General features: G+C 27.8%; 2 protein-coding genes across 2 annotated transcripts in view; one reads left to right on the top strand and one right to left on the bottom strand.

The window, feature by feature from the left end:
- PolA2 (DNA polymerase alpha subunit B) lies at positions 1–21,348 on the bottom strand. Its single transcript, XM_015510388.2, has 10 exons — positions 20,828–21,348; positions 17,967–18,132; positions 17,720–17,795; positions 5,152–5,231; positions 2,897–3,146; positions 1,382–1,619; positions 1,049–1,280; positions 742–975; positions 395–572; positions 1–274 (listed from the first exon to the last, which is right to left on the bottom strand). Exons 1-10 carry the CDS (start codon positions 20,898–20,900, stop codon positions 113–115), a joined length of 1,689 nt encoding a protein of 562 aa, XP_015365874.2. The 5' UTR covers positions 20,901–21,348; the 3' UTR covers positions 1–112.
- Positions 20,026–22,041, top strand: part of LOC107163118 (delta(24)-sterol reductase-like) — a 14,560-nt gene continuing 12,544 nt past the window's right edge. The window contains exon 1 of the mRNA XM_089217908.1: positions 20,026–20,160. The gene's annotated coding sequence lies outside the window, so the exon portion shown is untranslated. The remainder of the gene's footprint in view (positions 20,161–22,041) is intronic.

The raw sequence follows: 22,041 nt of genomic DNA, 5'->3' as shown, positions 1-22,041 counted from the left end.
TTTTTAGCATATTATATATGATTTATTCATTTATATTATGATTGTTTATAAAAATAAAAATTTATTTACAAAGAAATAAAAGTAAAAAAAATAAATAATATATTGCTTATTATTAAATATGAACGATTTCGGCTGAAACATTAGTCTGAGTTGACCAACTATCATTTTTCGGAGGTGCAATTTGAATTTGACCATACGTTCCTGCTACTACTTGTTTTTGGGAGTTATGTTTGACTAACTGTCCAACGTTGATAACCAAACAACCCTCAACCACCTGAAATAAAATAATTACTTAATCAAAAATTTATGTAAATTAGTTTTATGAATTACGTTTACAATTTCAAGTAAAAAAAAAAATAATATTTATTATATATTTAACATTAATAATTATTACTCGTATAAATGTTCGGAGTTGAGAAGATGTCAATATAATGTGCGGAGTGTTTTGCTGCAATGTACAATGTTCTAACCACAGTAGGTGGTCCACAGGAACATTAGGGTTAGCAATGTATGAAGGATGCAAACATCGTTGCCATATAATTTGTTTGACTAGTTTAGTAAACATTTCTTCTCTATAGAAAAAAAAATAAAAATTAGAACACACAATGATGAACTTATCTACTAACATTTTTCTAGTTTAAAATGTGAATTATACAAAAATTAAATTTTATAATTCCAGTTATGATTTAGGGACATATTCTGTATGTAAAATACTGACCACATAAATGCTAGTGAACTCACTTAGTTTGGTTAATTGCTGAAACGTGTAGACCCATAAGAGAATCACTCGCGTTACCGGCAATTATTATGTCATTGACAGAAAACACACTTGGATCAGACACCATATAAACGTTGTTGGGATATAAATTTGGCAAGCTCGAATCAAAATTTGGAGGAGTTGGATAGAAAGCATAATTTTCAGAATCTTTCCACGAACTAAATACTAATAATTTTATGTTTTGAGTTGCTGGATTGCTAGGATTAGATAAAAATACAGTAAAATTAATTGTCTGTGTATATAAATGTATACATGTAACTAGTTACAAACCTAAATAACGGTTTCAATATAGCTTCTAACACTTCGTCATAGCATTTTTGAATATCTTCCGATGTTGTTTTGTTCAGCTGCGTCCCGAAATCTGCATCAAATATTGGGCCTAACAATATCAGCAACTGTGCTTCAAACTCAATTGTTTTTTGTACCAGAGATTTCAACAACTTTCCATGAGGAGACAACTCGCTAAAAAACGGTCCGGCGGCAACCATTAAGTTTAGATTACCTATAAGAAGTAATTTACATCACAAAATATTTTCATAAGTTTTAAATCATTAATGCAAATGGCTGTATAATTGCATGGAAATATATATTAATAACAACAACCTTTTGAAAAGCTCGGTAATTTATTTGACAACGGCAGTGAAGCATCAGCATAAAATTGTTTGACTTTGAAAACTTTAGTATCCGGATTGGTCCCGGTAATAACAATAATCTGGTTCACAAACAATGACTTTAATGGCTGTTCAGCTTCAGATAAATCGAGTTTTATAAAACCATGCAGGGAATCGAGAAACAATTCTTTTTTAATTAATCGCAAACTACCAGATATCGTTATTTGTGTCTGAAATATAAAATAATGTAAATCAACAATCATTAATTATTATAATTCAAACAACACATCGTTATTATTGTTATAGATAATAATATTATATAGCTCCATTTAAGTACACAATATAAAAAATAACACACATAAACATATAAACTACTTTTTCTCGTACTAGGAGAGTACAATTTTTTTTTATTATTTTTCCCATTTGAGCACTGCAGTATGTCAGTTATTTTTAAACAATACTTACATATACACAGGTTGGTTCTATCTCCAAAAATACTAACCATTTCTTAAGAGAACGCCACACCCGCATGTGTTGTCTTCGTCTTTCAAGTGCGTAACATGGAAAATTTTATGCTCAGCAGTTCCAATTTAGCTCCGTTAGTTTACAGCTTAGAGTAAATTGACCTCTTATAAGAATTAAAGGTAACATTATTATCTAGGTTTTCACTGAGGCTTTTTATTATATTTCAATTTTGAAGCGAGTTATGAGTATTTTAAGATATACAAGCAATTCACAGTTTTAAAAATACTCATAAGTTGCTTCAAAATTGAAATATAATAAAAAGCCTCTGTGAAAACCTAGATAATAATGTTACCTTTAATTTATATAAGAGGTCAATTTACTCTAAGTTGTAAACTAACGGAGCTAAATTGGAACTGCTGAGCATAAAATTTGCCATGTTACGTACTTGAAAGACGAAGACAACACATGCGGGTGTGGCGTCCTCTTAAATAAGCCTTTTAAAAGTATCTTTTGTTTGCATATAATTTGAAGTATACATAAAACAGTATTTTTTTACTACTTTATCATTACAATTTTTATATTTTTAATTATTTTAATGACAATATCTTTTTATTTCATATATTGGAGAATAATTTATTTCATAGTATTTCAATACATAAATACCGAATTTCAAACGAGTAGTTATATAATTAGGTCATATCATTTTCCAAGTTATAAGCATGAGTTACGTATCTGCATAGAAATATTCAGAAATATATTATTTTGATTCGGAACATGAAATCAAAAATATTATAACATATTATATGATGTCATTCAAAAAACAAAATGATAACGATAATACCTAAATAATAAAAATATTATTATTATCAAACATTCTGTTTTGAAATAATTTCAAATAATATCGAAAAATATTTTCAAGATAATAAATAATAACTGTAAAAAGAAGCACACATACACAGTATATATAAGTGTACCTACAAATGTACTTATAATGTACGAATTTATAGTTTATATCCTACAGAAGTACATAGTTTGTACTTACGTCGTTTCCGCAGTACAATCCAGATAATGATGTTACAGGTTTAAGGTTATTCTTCCGAACGATATCGTCCACTAAATCCTGGACATGATCGTCAAATTTTTGATAATTAACATGACCAAATATAAAATTGTCCCATAAATCGTGTTTCATTAAGCACACTGTTTCTACCTTGGCCAACGAATCATTTTTGTTAACATTTCCTAGGCCAAAATTGCATGTGACATCTCCAGCAGTAGAAATCTCATTTTCTCTAAATTATAATAACAATATTAATCGTGGATCTATATTTCGTTAGGTTAGAAATTAAGATTCATCACGGAGTTACATCGTTAAGTATACTGTAAATATGACGTGTACAAAATTATACTCTACATATTTCCAACTATACGCATATACGAAGTTTCTTTCGAGATTACCTGTTTAATATGTTTATTAATCAAAATAAGTCCTTCGTGAAAATAAACCAACATTTCAACAAAACAATAGTAAAACATAATTATGACACATTTTATAATGCCCAGGTCCTTATTTATAATACCTTATCATAGTAATAAATAGTAATTTAATATGGATACGGGTTAAGTATATCATAAAATGAACACTTGTACAAAGGTAGTGTCCGTGAACTACCTTGAGTATCATCAATAGACAGGTGTAATGTACTGCACAAGTCAATTAGAGCAACCGATGAACATAATATATAGATTGTCTTTTAGAGGTTGACACCACTACGCCAGGTGCTTGTATACAATAATTATTAGGTCATAAAAAGCAACTGTGAAGTAAAAATACTAAATAGGTTAACTAAACTTGAAATGTCTACTATATGACTATAGTTCTAATATTTTTTGAATGACGAAAGATAAATAATTATTTTAAATGTAAATAATACATATGAAGTTAAAAACACAAAAAATTGTAATGAATTAATAATATTGTTATTTAATACTTAAGGTTTGATGTGATTTAATGTGATACAAGATTGGATATAAGGTCACATTACTTTTTTTTATGACCAAAATACAATTTTTTTGACATTTTAAACGTTGAGTAAAAATTTTTTACCAACCGATTTTAGTTAATTATTGTTTGCACAATTATTATGTGTTTAATGAGTGGAGGTGTACATATTTTGTAATTGTGGTTACAATTTATAGTAATCTGCATAGCTTATGTTCCGTATTAGAAACATTAAAAACTGCAACAGCTATCCTTTCCGAAAAAGCTGACACATGTTTAATGACAGGCTTCAGAACTACGATTAATTGCAGTAAACAAAATATTATGTTTCAATTTGCTATAAAAGCGATTTATCGCTAAATCGTAAAAATGTAACATGCGAATGACTTAATGATTTAACAAAGTTAAATTAAAAAAATTACTCGTTTTAATTTTGATTTAGATAAATTCACATTTTTAGAAAAATGTTCATCTAAATAAATTACAACAGAAAATGGAGAATTTTAGGCAATTTCATCACTTGAAAAACAGAAGTACTTATATCTACATATGACACACCTTAACTAGGTAGTACAAAAATCTTTAGAATTTAAAATGTGGCATTTAAGTATATTTAAAATTTTCAAGAATCAGATTTCGAATAACTGCATTATTGAAAAAAAGAGGGTAAGTCAGCATGCTAGGTAAATCATCAGTCTGCAGATAAACAGTTCAAAACAGCTTCGGATCTATAAACTGCAAGAAAATCTTATAAAGAATCTGGCTTAGCAATTTCAAATTCAAACAAAGTACATACATTTGTGTTTCATTTTACCGACGTATAATCACACTCTTATAATACAATATATTATGTATACGAGTGTACGTGAATATTATACACATTTACAACGGAAAATATTTAGTGCGACACTTACCATGAATAAGTAATATTTAATAGTTATTATCCAAGCAACTAATTAACATTAAATGAGATACAATAACTGAAGCTTTGATGTACTCTAATGTTTCTAACCAAATTAAATTATAAATTTTCCAACACGCATTTCTTAAAATTATTATTAGTACTTAGTAGTAGTAAGAGTTATATACTACTTGTACTGATATATTTTGTACAAATGTTGATATTTATATAGTTATATATAGCCGACTCGGTTCGCCTTCTACGTATACATGGACGGGCAATAGCTAGGATATCGGACCAACAGAATAATTTAAATATTAAAATAACATAAAACCAAAATACTTAAATGAACAACAATAACATAAGATCGTAACTAAAATAAAATTATACATACTCTTTTAAATCATCTCCGTCAATAACGTCGGATACTTTGAATTCATTTTCGATTTGTATAATATTGGTTCCAAGTGTACTCTGAAACGTAACAAGCATATTTGTCAATTCAACATAATCTGATTTTCAAAAAGTATAAATCGAATATTATTATTATAAAAAACACAAAGGTTCAAGTATATAAAAAGAATAAAAATTATAATATCATTCAATGCTTGTATTATTTAGAAAAGTATTCAATTTGGTAGGCAAATAAAGACATAGGACTATGACGTGTCATACTAGTATAATACTACAACTGATATTTATCTTTTTTAGGTAAAGTGTTACGGATAAATCATAGTATTGAACCGTTAAATCAGGTATTCACGTCTTTCAAAATATATTAGTTTATTTATACAAATTAAAATTTGTTTACAAAACATAAATGATGTAAGTAAAGTTTCTAAATCGTCAAAAAAAAATGTATTCATTCATTAATCTCAATTTTAAAGATGACGACATTTAAGTTATTACAAAATTAAATTAAGCTCAGTGGAAGGAATGACGCATTTTTTACATTTATTTTTAATCTGTGTTTTATAATAATCTAATGCCCGTAGTCTGTAGTACCTACCTATTCAAATATACACATAAAAATTATTTTAAAAATAAGAAAAGACAATTTTAAACTGTAGTAATCATTTATGGTATGCACAAATTATATGATTTAGAAGTCGCATCTTATTCTACGGTTTTATAGGAACGCACAAGTGTACTGTATATCTGTGATTTCTAAAATATCTGTTTTCCATGCTAAAATCTTTACGAGTATTCTTAATTTATTCACTAATAAAAGCTATAACATAAAATGTTTTAAAAAATAAAAACCAATCAGATAATTTTTGATTATAATATACAAGCGATAAAAACCTCGTTTAACACGCACAAGTTCAACATACTCATAAATTATAGTTTTATAATCCTTGTGAATCTTACAAAATAATAAATATCAAGTTTCTTTTACTAGAAATTAATATTATTAATATAATAACAAAGAACAATTAATAAATGCGCGAATTTATCATTGAATGATATTTATCATGTCCTTAATATGATTCGTTTTGCAGAGGGATAATAAGGGAACACATCAAATAGTTAAATTAAATCAAAACCAGTTGATTCAATAAACAGTATTTTTTAAATTATATCATAGGCGGTAGTATTGTGATAATTGGTCGAATTGATTCTGCAAGAATAAATGTTAACTTTTAACGAACATAGCGTGTATATCTCACAGCTGTTGAAGATCGTTAACGAATGAGAAAATATTTTAATTATTATTATTTAAATGTCGTACGGCGTAGTACTTGTCAAATGTTAAATGATTGTATTTCATATGCAGTCTTCAGAACCATTGGATGAATACGATGAAAAAAATTGAACATTCTTCGAGCTTAAAAAAACTTTATAAAAAATAAAAAAATATGTATAAGGCAACCTATCTTATTTAAGTTTCAAATCAATCTTAATTACAACCAACTATTCTATATAGAAATGTTTTAAACAATAATATATTTATAAAGATAATCCTGGCTACCAAGCAGATAGTTATCACCAGTTTCTGGTTACAGAGATTATTTAGTAAACATAATATTTATTATATTATTGATATTATTTAAACGCACTGAACCAAATAATAACAAAGCTGTCCAGTAATAATCATTCCGATTTCTTACTTCTAAACTTGTAAATTCATTTATATACATAGCTACATAATGTTTTAATACCAAACATAGGCTTGCGCAGGAATTTTCATAGGGCGTGCAGAATTATTTTAGTAGGGGTTACTTGAGCTAAATTCAGTAAGATAAAATATATTGTTTCTATATAATAACAGTTATTTCATAATAATTTAAAATATTTTAGACGCTGTTTTATTGATAATGAAAATAAAGAATATTAGATCTAAATTTAATATTATTATTGACAATTGTTTAAAATGAAAATTTTGCAAGGTGTACTGTAACACGTTCTACACGCCCATGATACCAAATGTTGCAGACCAAAATAACTTATACAAATCATTATAACCTTATATATTCAAATATATCTCTATACATTATAATTTATAATAAAATTGAATAGCGAATATTAATCAATAACCACTATATAACTGACCATCAGCTTTATTAAATTGATATTTATTTTTTTTCTTATTATTTAACGACAATAACAATAACGAAAATACCATATGGTATTTTATACTTTGGTATTAATTGCAACGAATCAGTTCATTTCATCAAGAGTATTTTAGAGCTAGTAGACACTAAAAATAATCACAAGTCTTAGCATTTGAACTTATTAAGATACTTTATAGGGATTTGTAAGTTTTTAATCTACATAGTAAGATACAATTATATAATAATTTGGAAAATTTTTATTTATTTTTATTATTTTACTAGGATTATTGACAGTAATTTACTGTTATCTTCATTCATTTATTTCTGTTTCTATTTCTTGATTTTGTAGTCTAAAGAATGTCAAATGAACTTTAATTTCATAATGCATATACGATTATTATATTCTTATCAGACGATTTAGTGACTAGGTATGATGGAATCATATCTTTTTTGTTTTGTGAACGACAAATTAGATTCAGATTCTTTTCGCTAATTTGTAAACATTAAATTAATAATAATAATAATAATATTTAAACAATTTAACAATACAACAGTATAAAACAACATTAATAAAAACACAAAACTTTTTATTTTATAATTCCGTTATGTTAAAATTTTAGTAGTGTAAATTTAAAAGGAAAATTTGATAACACAAATAATAATTCAGATAAGATACTAACTAATATTTATAGAGAACAAAATCGTAGCATTAAATTACGAAAATAACCATGTATAAATAAGTTGGGAATTATTCCCCACAATGTACGTGTATTACGTACATACAATGGTATATTTTTAGTTTACGCATGAAACCAAAACGTATACGAGACGATATTATGTATGAGACACAACACATTACGTAATAAATATAAATGTACAATTTATACAAAAATCTAAATTCACGAAATTTTTGTATAAAAAAAAAAAACATTCACATAATAATTGTAACGAAATACCAAAGTATAATATAATAATAAGTTATACAACAACATGTAGCGTATAACCAATTATTTTACAGCAGACTGACCGCAAAAAAATAAACTTGATGCACGTAAGTCGTCACGAAACAGGTAAGCAGTTGATGAGTGTAGATCTAGTCACAACTTTGAATATTCAGTGTCTCCTAGAAATACACTCACGGACCGTCTAACCATTGTAGATTACGCATCGTTTACATCGCAGTCACACGCTGGGCGGCAGTATGCATTCGTGAAAAACAAAATCCGTTTAAATCACGCACGCACATAAATACATATTAATATATAGTAATTCAATGAATTTACACGCTACGAAAAAATGGGTTTTACCAAAGACTCGGTTCTTGAGAAAACGACTTCACACGCCAACTTACCGTACCGGTCGAGATTGGTGTATAAATACAAAAGGAAACAAAATAAAAAATTACGAAAGCTACAAGTGTACAACGATTATAGGTAATACAATTTCTACACATTTTGAAGTAATAATAGCACCTACTAGTCCTACTATTAAAATAAGTAAATCGATCCACGCGGGTCGTACCGGTTAAAATGGCCCGCGCAATTACCGACACGCATACGGCGAAGCTTTATGTTGGGTTAGTGAAAAAAAAATGTTAAAAAAGCAATTTAATAATAATTGAATCCAGCGGGAAAAGAATAGAAATAAAACGACGCCGCGATGATTTAGGTTTCGGTTTACCGACTATATCGAGATATGTACCGTAGAACGTTGAGGACTATTGACCGGTTAACCGGAAAAAATTCTGAATCGGATTTGAACAAAAAAAAATGTATGTGAAAAGAGAGCGGCCGCGGCCTCTCGTTCGTTAAATGCGTATGATAATGTGATGTGCGCGCGTCGCGTACTGTGGCGAACGATTGCCGGTGTGGAAAGAGCTATTACGTGTGTGCGTCGCACGAGTTAAATAACAACAAACAACGTTCTACTTTCCCTCCACAAACGACAATTATTATTATTAAAATTATATTACAGACTGGCGAGCGTGGCGAATGGGCGGCGATTACGAAACGTACAGGCCAAAGGGGGAAATAATAATAATTACTGCTTGATCAATGGGGAGGGAGGGGAAATGCGGCGTCATGTTTTCAAAAATTAAAAAGCTGCTTGGCGCGAGTATTCGACGAGACCGCCCAAAACGGTAAGGGAAAAAAGTTAGTCATCTTGAAACGGGCAAAACGAGATCGGCCGGGAAAAGAGAAAATGTATAGTGCGTTTACCGTTAGAAGAGACGTGCAGTGTTCCAGAAACAGCAGCGTAGACGACAACACGAACCAGGTACCGACGTGTAAATGAAATACAATCTACAGAGTACAGACTAGACTACGGGCCGCAGAGGTGCTGACGCCAAACGGCCAACCGGCGGCGTTGACGGAGGGAATTGACGCTGCCACTGGAAGGAGTAGTTACAATTGCGCGCGCGCGAACGCGCTCACTCGGCCGAGCAGGATGAAACACAACCGACTCTCCACGGCGTTTTGGCCTTGAACGATACACATATACACACACACGCACGAGAGCGCGCAAAGACGGCAACACACGCGGTATAAAGGTATAGGAGAAAAAACCGACCGTACGACCGACCAATCGGGTGACGATAAGGGGACCGCCGCGCGAATGCCGTCAGGTAAGATGCGGCGGCAACCGGTGGATTCCAGTCGGCTTTCCAGCATAATAATAATAATAATATAATACGTTATTGTAAGCAAGCGCGCGCGCACGCGTACACGCGTTCACACACACACACAACACACGCACGCACGCACTCACACACACACACCCGTCATAGTGTATCCTATTCTACGCACACGTTATTCTCACGATACACCAAAATCAAAATACCGAAGTATCTATCACGAGTATTTATGACTGTATTATACAATTGTTATTATTTGGCTGATTGTCCGGTCAGATCCGGTGGCTCAACTAGTGGAAGTCAGGAAAGTTGGATATGTGAAATTATCGGACGCCCGATATCGTTCCTAGTTTCCTACACCCCGAAGGTACATACTACATGAAAAAAAAAAAAATGAATTAACCGAAATCAATAAAATAGGTGTGTTTTTCACACGTAAATAAAATGTATAAATGTGTAAACAATAAAATCAACGGAAACCATACAAAATTATTCAAAAAAGAAAGTTGGTATTATTTTCTTTTCATAAAATATTATACTTTTATTCATTTTTATTTTAAAATTTTAAAATACAAAGACTATAAGAAGACGCTACAACCACAAGTGCTGTCTCCGTTTTATAAATACACAACATGGCAAAAACTATTTTGCGCAGGACAGTATACCCTTTTTGTATTTATAGTAATAGTAAATACTAATTATCAAAATCCCATAATGCATAAGGAAGAACTTAATTTATGTCGTAGCGATTTCAATTTTTTGATAGCACATATATACCAAATTACCAATAATTTTCAATAATCAAACAGAAAAAAAACAATAAGAATTCTAATGTTCTTAAACTGGTAATATTAATTGTATTTATGTTAACCAAATAATAAAAACTTAACGATACGGAAAAAGTTGTTCCCTAAAATTGCCTATTGGTAATTCTACTATAAATACAGAGTGAGTATAATCGTTCCACGCTAAACAGTTTTTGCCATGTAGTGTTGTAAGGGGATTGCAAACGTCAATGGTTTCATCCAAAATACACTAATCTTTTTGTTAATCACACCAATGGAACTGTTAACGTAATAAGACTTCTGAAAACTGATTTGAATTTTGTCAACATATTTACTTGAGATCGATCTGTCCACTTTTCAAAATTTCGATCTCCAACTCCTTTAAATTTGGTTTGAATATTTAAAAAAATTAAACATTTTAAGTATTGATTATTCCTTATTTAAATCTAAAATCTTAAAATGTGGCTTGATCGATCTTAAGTAGACATAATAAGGAATTAAAATCAGTTTTCAGAAGTTTTATAGCATCATTAGGTCCTTTGGTAGGATTGACAAAAAGTATATACAAATTAGCATACATTATATACTGTTCACCAGCGCGATGTCTTCGCAGTGACTTGTACTGTACGTGCCGCGTGCGTCAGTGTTTTTCTACAACTCTTTCACTAAATAATTTTGTTCTAAGAATCGACAGGTATGTATATACTGGAAAGTCCTAAGGTATAATAAGCAAATAAACCATTTCTACGAATAATGTCATATTGGAACGTCTAGAGTGTAAATTATAATATATGATTTACTATATCCATTGATACTAATTATTGTGAAATACTAAATAATGTCTGCGCGTACAACAACAGTATACATTCAACATTTCAGCCATAACATTGTTTATCGAGTTTCACGCTGTATGCATAATTTCCACTTTCTTACGTAAATGTACATTGTTTAATGTTTTTTTTTTATCTTACAAAGATTTTAAACAGTGTACCTATTTGGTTTTAAAAAAGGCGGGTAAGTCGTGGATGTCGCTCTGCTGTAAAGTAGGTTACAGGTGGGTTACTGTAATGGATGGAATTAAATTTGAATTCAATGATATTATATCATTGTATACGAAAAACGATTCTGAGCGAAGACGGTTTATCTGTCTAGGATATATTATAGATTATTAAAAATTTTCAAATCTTAGATTTAAAAAGAAAAAATTTTCAATAATTTCTATCTAAGATAATTTGAACATTGCCGTAATTTTTACGTATTTTGTCAAAATTTGAACTTTAGATGCTTATAAAAAAAAAATCGTGCTTATGTATTTTTAACATTTTTTAACCACTATTGTTACAATGTGTTAGAAGCCTTGTATTAAATTTTCAAGCTTTTCTACCCAACAAATACATTTTTATCGATATTTATAGAAAAAAAAACCAAAAAAGTTGAAAAATTAAAATGTCGGTAAACAGCTCAAAACAATTTATTGTTATATTAAACATTTAAATATTTTGAAAATTTAATCAAATATCAAAAATGTCTATATAAACATTCAGTCAAAATTTCAAGTATCTGTGGTAATTTGTTTTAGAGTTAGACCAAAATAAGGAAATTGCTAAAAGTGAAAATCCAATGTTGTAAAAATTTGAATTTCAAATGCTCATAAAAATTTAATTTGAATTTCCGGTGGACTTTTTATTTGTGATAAAGATTGAAAAACTTTTAAGGAATCTTGTATTAAATTTTCAAATCTTAGATTTAAAAACAAAATTTTTTATGAATTTCTAGTTTAAAATAATTTGTGAATTTTCGTGATTTTTACGTATTTTGTCAAAATTCAAACTTTGAATGCTTAAAAAAAAAAATTGTGGCAATGAATTTCTTTTATTTTTCAACTGCTATTGTAAAAATATGTTAAGAGCCTTGTATTAAATTTTCAAGCTTTTCTGCCCAACAAATAAATTGTTAATTTTCAAATGCCTATGAATAGTTCAACTTAAGTCGAAAATTTTTGAAATTTGTATGGTGAATAGAATTTACTTATATAAACATTCGGTGAAAATTTCATGTATCTATGGTCATTTATTTTAAAGTTACATCAAAAACCAAGATCGATTTTCTCGAAAAATGAGTGTGCGTAAAAATTCCCGTTTTTCTTTTAAATTTTAGTTTGTTTTTCTCGATTATTTAGAAAAGTATTAAGAATTTTTCACATTTGACCCCCTAAAGTACCAACTAGATTCACTTTTTGATCGAACGAGGTACTGAAGTCAAAAATCGAAGCACTTTTACTGCCCCAAAACATGATAACAGAGACCAAAAAAAAATCACATCATGGTAAAATCAATACATTCATCGCTCCGCTCAGAATCTAAAAATGGATACCAATATTTTTAAAATTAAAAAGCAAAAAATTAGATTATTCCGAAGTAAAAAACACAAAGGGCATGTATTATAAAATAAAAGAAATACATGGTCACAACATTTTTTTATAAGCATTCAAAAAGTTTGAATTTTGACAAAATACGTAAAAATCACGAAAAATCACAAATTATTTTAAGCTATAAATTCATTAAAAATTTAATACAAGATTTCTTCCAAGTTTGTAACCTTTATTACATAAAAAATATCCACCATACTGTGGTTTTGTAAGAAATTCGATATTAATAGAATTTTCAATTTATTTTCACATACCTACTAATAAATATAATTTGATTAAATTTAATAAAAATAAATCAAGTACCACTGAATTTAACGATAAGTTAAATGTAAAATGAACCTATACCAAAGAAAAAAATCGATCATGAACACCACGTGTTTTGAATACTCATCTTCTAATTTTATATAGAACATTAGAACTATACTAATTTAATTTAAACGTTAGGGGCACAAAAATGCACAACAAACATAGTAAGTTGATGATCGCGCCCTGCGCGACGGAGCGTTTCTTTTCACAGCCCGTTATTTTATTGTCATCATCACCACCATTATTATCATTCCTAAGCACGAACGGACATCGCGCGCGACGCGCGTTATACACAAAAACGCGCGCGCACACCGTCCACCCTGCTTTTGTGTACCTACGTAGCCAACAACGAGCCAAAACACCCGTCTTTTTATATTGTTATTTCCAAACACGAATCAAAATGTATACATTATGGACTATGGTACCGGCAACCGATGTTATGTTATACGAGGACGATACACGCGGCAAATACGCGCGCACACACACACGTCTGTATAGAATAATGATTTAACCTTCGATCGATTTCGGTTTCTCAGATTTCATTCGACGAGACAACCATTGGCATAATATCTTTTTGGCGGTAGTTACGGCCCGCTGAGCCGGTTGACGTTTTACAGAGTTTTTCTCTCGTACCGGTATGACACGCGTAGTCAAATATAATACTGAATAGTGAATACTGATGAAGTGATGACCAACAAACTACAAAATTTTATTTATAGAGCACGATTTTCATAAGAATTCCATGCGTAAAAAAAAAACAATATAATATAGAATATAGAATATGACATTTAAATTGTATTCAATTATTTGTTTGGTTAGTTGAATATTAATGATATAATCCTGTATAAAGTATGGTTCTACGTTTTTGTAATCATGATATGAAAACCACTTCCATAGTTCCAACTATCGATAGTGAATACTATTATTTGTATATTGGTATTTAAATTTTCGTACTAAAGAAAAAATATTTACCAAATTAGTTTAATTAATTTTACAATCCGTAAAACACAATCAGCAGCTACAGTCGCTAACATGAACATTTAATTAAAAATTTTACAATTTATATAGGTTCCCAGCTTATTATATAATACTATATTATCAAAGACGTACCTACAAACTGCGTATGCAGAGTATGCTACCACATGACTAAAACTCCAAACAAGAATATAATATTTATATCCTCTTTAAGGCGCTCATTTTCCTTAAAGGAATTCAATATCAATACATTTCTTTATCAAAAAACGCTCTCGGTAATAGATATTAAAGATAAAGAAGTTGTGCTTATAACCAGTTATGAGTTCAATATTATTTTATAAAAAGTTATTACAAATTTTTATTATAGTGACAGTAAATTTTTTCTTTTTTTAAGACAGGACGAGCCAGAATATTTTGTTTTACATACCCACCAGCTAATACCAATGAATTATATATTATAGTTATTATATACACTCCTAAGACCTAAACAAAAATTCAAATCTACAAGTAAAAGTTATTGTATCAGTAAGAAATAATAGAATAGTATTTTTAGCAATAAAATGAATACTTTTACACTAAAATGTCTATAAGAATAATTAACCAATAATAATTTAATCAGAAAATTAAATTTAAAATGAATGAAAAATTAAACATGACTAGCTAATATAAAAATAAGAGGCTTGACAGAAAGAATTGACAGATATAATTAACATAGTATGTAATAACTTGTATTCTTATTTATTTATATAAATTTTAATATTACTTACATTAGGGTATGTATATTATGGTTAGGTAATAATGTGTTGATAAGAATAAAAATTATTATATAGTCAAGTAAAATTAGAATAAATAATATGTATATAATATATTAGAAATTTAAAAAACCTTTAATTAAATATTATCAATAAACATATTATTTCTATGCTGTATCCTGAGCACTTGACTTTTTATTAATAAAAAAAATACAATAATACATAATTTTGCAAAATATTTTGAACTTAAACTACCAAAGATGTTTAAATTAAACTGTTTGATAAATAAATAACAATATTATTTCAAACAGAATCAAATAACTTAAGTTTATAATTGTTATGAATTTGGCATATGACTAAAAATTCAAATAATAATGAAAAGTTATTATTTTAGTTCCATGCTCTTATATCATTGAGCAATGAAAAAAAACCCTTTAACTGGCATTGTATTTTAATACTTTAAAACTAAATTCTTCAATATAATCTCATTAGTAAATAACCAAAAAAATAAACAATTTCTCAAAACAGTTAATTAATAATTTATCAATAATTAAACTAGTATTTCCAGACAACCATTTTAATGTTAATAAATAAATTGTTTGAGAAAAAAATGTTGATATAACATAATATTCATTATTATATTGAAGTAAAATTATTATTTTGTAGGGGGTAATCTTTGAAACTAATGAAATGATTCAAATTTTTTTTGTCACAAAAAGCTTCATTATACCTGAGTAATATAGGCTATATTTAAAAAAATAAAAATAAATTTTTATAATACAAAATCAAATTTAAGTCTGTTTGTTTATCCTTGCAATCTTATGCTATTTGTTCAATAGCCATGAAACTATCATGGCGGGTTTTAGGCACCCTAAGTAAGATTTGTAAATTATTATAAACAAAATCGGCAAAAAATGTTGCATGAAATGCATAATATATATATATATATAAGCGAATGTAAACCTGATTGCAAAAATACTTTGGGTAGTTATTTATTACACTTCTCCAAAAGTTTCTGGTATATTACAATCTGAATTGGATTAGGTAAACAAAAATCAAGTTACATCAACATACTGCCGTATATCGATTAATACATTTTCCGAGATCAAGTTAGGTCATACAATTATATAAAAAATCATCAGATAGGTAATTTTATACAATCCGTCATGGGTTGGATTAAGTAAGAAACAACAAACTTGGTATAACTTTGAAAATTTAAGTTAGAAATTATACTCTTAAAAACATAAATCAAGGGGCCTATAGCAGGTAGATTGTCTACCTAATAATATATTGCTTACATTATCACAAGTGAGTTTCATAAGTAATGGTGAGTGGGATGACTATAATTTAATATAATTGTAGGGCATATAATTTTCAATGTTTTCCAAAATTTAAATTTTAGAGTAGTGCTTACAAAAGTATTTTAAGATTCAAGATGGTCGATGAAAATCTTAAATTTCAAACACCATTACAACAAATTTGAACTAAGTTTGAATCATAAAGTTTTGGCATTTTTAAAGGGAAACAAGGTACACTAGGTCAACTAATATATTTATGTCTAAGCTGGATACTATAGGTAGATTCATATATTATATCAGCAAAGAGCTGATATTCATGTGGGCCACTTTATTGATATTTTATGACTAAAAAATGTTATGTAAAATATGTAAAATTATATTTTATAAATAAAACTACAATAATTATGAACCTACTTCAAAATCAACCAAATTAACTAAAAATGATACATATATTAAATCAATCTATTTAAAATTGAAAAAATACCACCAATACACCTCTGCTTGAATTTATAAGATAAAAATTTGTTTTATGTTTTATGTGTATTAGGTATTAACATATTAAAATTTGAATTCACTAAATAAATTAATATTATGATCTTTTTTACTAGTTTTTAGATTAGTAAGTTTCAAACATTGAAGTTGTAGTAACATGATTCATTGTAATTGATTAATTCGTATTCGTATTTGTTTTATTCATTTTTTACATTTTTAATTGTGCATGTATTATTTTGACATGTCAAAATATACAAAAATTTTTTTTTCAAAATGACAACAGCTACATAACACTATTATTATTATTAAAAAATAAATAAAATGTATTGTTTATTTTTATGTGACATTAAGTATCATGTTATTTAGTGTTTAGTGACGTTCAAAATTGAAGTACTTGAATTGAACATTTTCAATTGTAAAACAAAACAAAATAATCATATAAATTAAATAATTTACAATATTATGTTATATAGAATACCTAATACTAATATGTCAATTATATAATATTATCTCCAAAATATTTGTGTAAAATATATCGAATGCCACTATAAAATTATTTAAAAACATAAGGTTTATTCTAAATAATGTATCTCTAATTAATCAACAATGTTAAAATTATTTTTTGATACAACTAAATAGTTTTAATCCATGTCAATAGGCCAATAAAAATAAGAGACCACAATAGTCTTGTCATTATCATCAATCAATAAAGTTGAATAATAAATGAATAACTTACTTTCATTGATGATGGACTATGAACTGATTGTGTAGAAGCCGATTCATTTATATTAGATTTATTTAAAATCAAATTCCTGTAAATAATAAATGTTATTGATATTTATTATTTATAACATAAGTAAAAAGATATATTTTTTAACTCAAGACAGCATAAAACAATACTTTCTTTCTTTTTGACAATTTGATTTACTAAAATAATAATTTTATGGACTTAAAACTACTATTAAAATACTTAGAGAAATTACTTGTCATTGGTTTTTAATTTGTCATCAACCTTGAAAGATTTAACTAATGTAGCTAGCCTTTCTTTATTTAAACTATTTGAATCAATTTGAGATGATGCACAATATGCTATCCAAGATCCAACTAAATCTGATGCTGATATTTTGTGTGCATGACATACAATGACACCTAAGAAATAATAAAAAGTACTAAATATTAGTATTCGTTAAGATATCTTACAGAAAACACTAAATAGTATTTTATATACTACATATATTCAACATCATTACCAACAATAAAGTTATTCAATGTTATATTATTTTTTCTTTTGTAACTAAAGGGGGTTGAAAACAGTATATCTATTTAATATTTTAGACCTAAAAGCCCGATAAGATTATATAAAAATAAAATAATCAGATTTCAATTTTGTAAAATGATTTGGGTTGATAGACTTTTTTTCTAGGTTATTGTGATCGATTTTTAATATTTCTTTAAAAATTCATCTTAAATCTTAGTTGAGTTTCTTAATTTTTTTTAATTTTTAGATTTACTTTAGTGTCTTTTTTAAGAAAGTTAAATAGTTATTCTAAAATCTACTTCCACAAAACCTAATAAATAAAACAATAAGTATAAATATTTTTACAGAATTGAAATCAGATCATTCTGAGTTAACATATTTTTGTCAGACTTCTCTTCATTAGAACAAAATATTTCATTTCATTAAATGCAATGACTTTATGAATGCGCGTGTGAACCGCTACTTGTGCTCAGAATATTGCACTGTTATAGAATATGCGAGTAGTAGTGGAAGCGTGCTGGATACTCATACAAATGTTCATTTACTACTCACACAATAGCAGTATGCAACTTCAACTGTTAAGCTAATTGCCTATGGTTGTCTACTCCTTAGAAATTAAGCACTTCCGGCCCCCTTAAATAAATTATATTCAGTAGAAATATTCTTGAAGTATTTATAATCTCAATTCATATTGTTTTTTTTTTAGCAAAGCATTCAATTAAGATTTAAGATTAGATTCCAGGTTTAGGGAAATGTAAAAAAACTTATGTTTGTTTTTTTTTTTCTGAAACTGTGTATGAGTATCAGTGACATTTAAATAATTTAGTACAAATATATGGAGCAGGCTAAAAAATTTTTACCAAAAGTTTTGTAAATTAATCAAATATAGTTTATGATAAGTTATAATAGAACAGAAGAGACTTGATGAATATCGGGGCTATAAATGAAATGTTTTGCGGGGACAATTTACCGGAACTTGAGTGTTACTCTGAGGCTTCAAAGACAATAAGCTTTTAAGCATATCGATAAATCTAGTTCATTAGATGAATATCAAATACATGGATATGATAATCTATTTTGGCGACAAGTCGCAAAGATTTTTAATATGCGGGCTCTGTGCCACTGCATAGCTCAAACTGCCTTCAAGTCAGCTCTGAGAATGAATGTAAGATACTAAGTGCCTTGGATATATTTAAGTACCTATGATATAATATGTAATACCGATGTATATTATAATAAAATATAAATACAGTAAAAGTGGTTAACTAATTATTTAGATCTATTCATTTATTTTTATTATAATAAAATATTTTTGTTTTATTTAATGAATAAAAAATAAAAATAAATAAATAAATAAAACTTTCACAGATATTTGGATATTTTTGTTACATAAATTTGTTTATGCACTGGATACAAGATTTTTTCTCCCTGAGAAAATTTTGAAAGGGTTTTGTAGTTATAATTACTTATTAACAAACACATATTTATGATTCATAGATTTTTCTTGAAAAGGAAAAATATCAAATAGCGGTGTATAGGGTTTACTCTTTAATACAGATTTTTGTTTTTTTACAGTTTGAATACATTATATGATAATTTAATATATGTTTCTTCAAAATAATGAATAATGTAAGAAAATAATGCTAATCCATATATGTCAATAATCTATTGCAACACAAGTTGAAAAAAGTGATCACAATAAGTAGCTTGTAAAATATTATCACAGGAATCCTAATCATTTATTAGTCAGTATTGTACTATTTTTCATGTTGGCTTTTAGAAATAAAACAAATTATCTTTTTACAAACTTCTACAATACGTATAGTAGATAAATATAAAATTTAACTTTCTAGTGTTAAATTTAATTTTATAAGTGATATGTCTGACTGGCCCAGAAACAATTCTATATTACATAAGTGGTAAGTATAAAAAAAATATATGAATAAATTATATTAAAACACACAATTAATACCTTTCCAATACTGATAAAGTGAAAAGAATGTTTATTATGATTTTAGGTTAACATCACCAAGTTGATATGTGACAAAATTTAAATTTATGTCTAAAAATTATGATTTATGATAATTGAATCAACTAGTAGAAGTTAAACCTATTTACTAGTACAATATTTCTTACTACTGCACTGTATTTTAATTATTAATTAATAATAAATAGGTTCTACCCAATTGTATATGGTGTCGCATCATATAACGAATTTGTACCTAATAAAGTACTACTAAAATACTTAAATGTATAAAGGTTTTATCTTTTATCTATTTAAAAAACACTAAACAGGTAATGGACTGGATAAATTTTTGTTTATTAGTTATCAGTCAAAATTATTATAGGTACCTATTTCATTTAAAAATACAACTACGAGAAGGTACCATAAAAAAAGTAGTAACAATTCCATCTTCATCAACATTATTCTTGTAGTGACTTATTATATTTCAATATTTATACTATTCATTATACATTTGGCATAGACAATAGATCAAAAAACGTTTAAAAAAACTAATGACTTTAATGTCAAAAGGTAATGGTAGGTTATGATATTCCTTTTTTTTTTTTTAAATAATTACTTACATTCGTCAATTATGTCGTCCGGTATGGTCATTCCCATCTCTTCAAATTCATTCACCAAAATCGGACGGTCCATGACTCTGACTGTATATCCTAGGGGCGTCGTTTGATGTAGAATGTAGATATAATTATCTCCGTACCAAGCTCGACATAATATTATAAAATAATACGGTCAGATCAAAAGTGGAATAGAACTAAATATTTTGTTATCGATTCCGATTGTTAGAGATATAATTGAAAGCAGAATCTTCTAGGCGGTTGATATAGTCTATTTATTAATCAATTATGTTTTGAACGAATCACTCAACGTAATTTAATGAATACAGTTAAAACTTAAAAAGTTTCGTTTTTTCCGAAACGGAATTACCATTTACCAATGTCAGCGTCCTAGTCCTACGGTAAATGACGATCTTACTGATGTGATCTTAGTATGTTACTCTGTTTATTGTTTATCTAAAAAATCAAGGAAATAACGAAAATAATAGCAAATATTGCCAATAGGACATTTACATTTCAACCATTTAAGCGGGCGTAATCACAACGAAAACAAAAATCGGCGGTATAACCTACAAAATTAATATTTACGTAACTAACGTTAGAAACATGGAGTTGACGTTTTGTCGTGATTCCCAGCGCACCGACATAAGGTAAGCTCGACAATAGTCCGAAAATTTCCCCTTATTATCTAAGGTGTAGAACTGTAGAGATAAAAATATAATACATTATGCATAATATTATTAATGCACGGTTTTAGCGGTCTTACTGGTCTTAGATTAGTCTGTACAAATACCATACTAATATTATACTATACTCATTTATAGTATTTGGTCTGTATGTTGTCTACAGAATAGATTGTCAAAGTGTCATACAAATATTCAATACACGATTTATATCGTTATACATAATACCTATATTTGTATTATACAATTTAACAATTATACTTTTCCTAGCTAATCCTAATGAGACTATAAAAATATTAGAAAAAAATAGTAAATAGTGAATTAGTAAAAACGATTGGTAACTAATAATGGTCGCTTAAACATGAATTGTTGTTCCCTTTGCAATCATTACATTTTACTATTTTAGTGAATCTTTAATAAATTAATCTTTTTTTAATGGTACCTATTTGGTAAGATTTCAAATAGGTTCAATTTTAACTCATCCATATTTCATATTGAAAAATATTTTGTTATTCTCATCATACAGGCATAGTGCAT

This window comes from Diuraphis noxia, unplaced genomic scaffold (assembly GCF_037042655.1).
Source record: "Diuraphis noxia isolate RWA-SAM2 unplaced genomic scaffold, SU_Dnox_SAM2 contig0001, whole genome shotgun sequence".
NCBI classification, from domain to species: Eukaryota; Metazoa; Arthropoda; class Insecta; order Hemiptera; family Aphididae; genus Diuraphis; species Diuraphis noxia.
Note: the sequence above shows the minus strand (reverse complement) of the source record. Positions and strands in the feature narration are given on the sequence as shown.

What these genes read in the sequence shown, in the direction of transcription:
- PolA2 (XM_015510388.2), bottom strand. Translation starts at nt 20,900, where the DNA reads ATGGACCGTCCGATTTTGGTGAATGAATTTGAAGAGATGGGAATGACC. An exon ending in ATATTGAAACCGTTATTTAG is followed by an intron (nt 976 to 1,048) that starts GTTTGTAACTAG and finishes ATCTAATCCTAG; the next exon opens with CAATCCAGCAACTCAAAACA. An exon ending in AACTCCGAACATTTATACGA is followed by an intron (nt 275 to 394) that starts GTAATAATTATT and finishes ATTTTATTTCAG; the next exon opens with GTGGTTGAGGGTTGTTTGGT.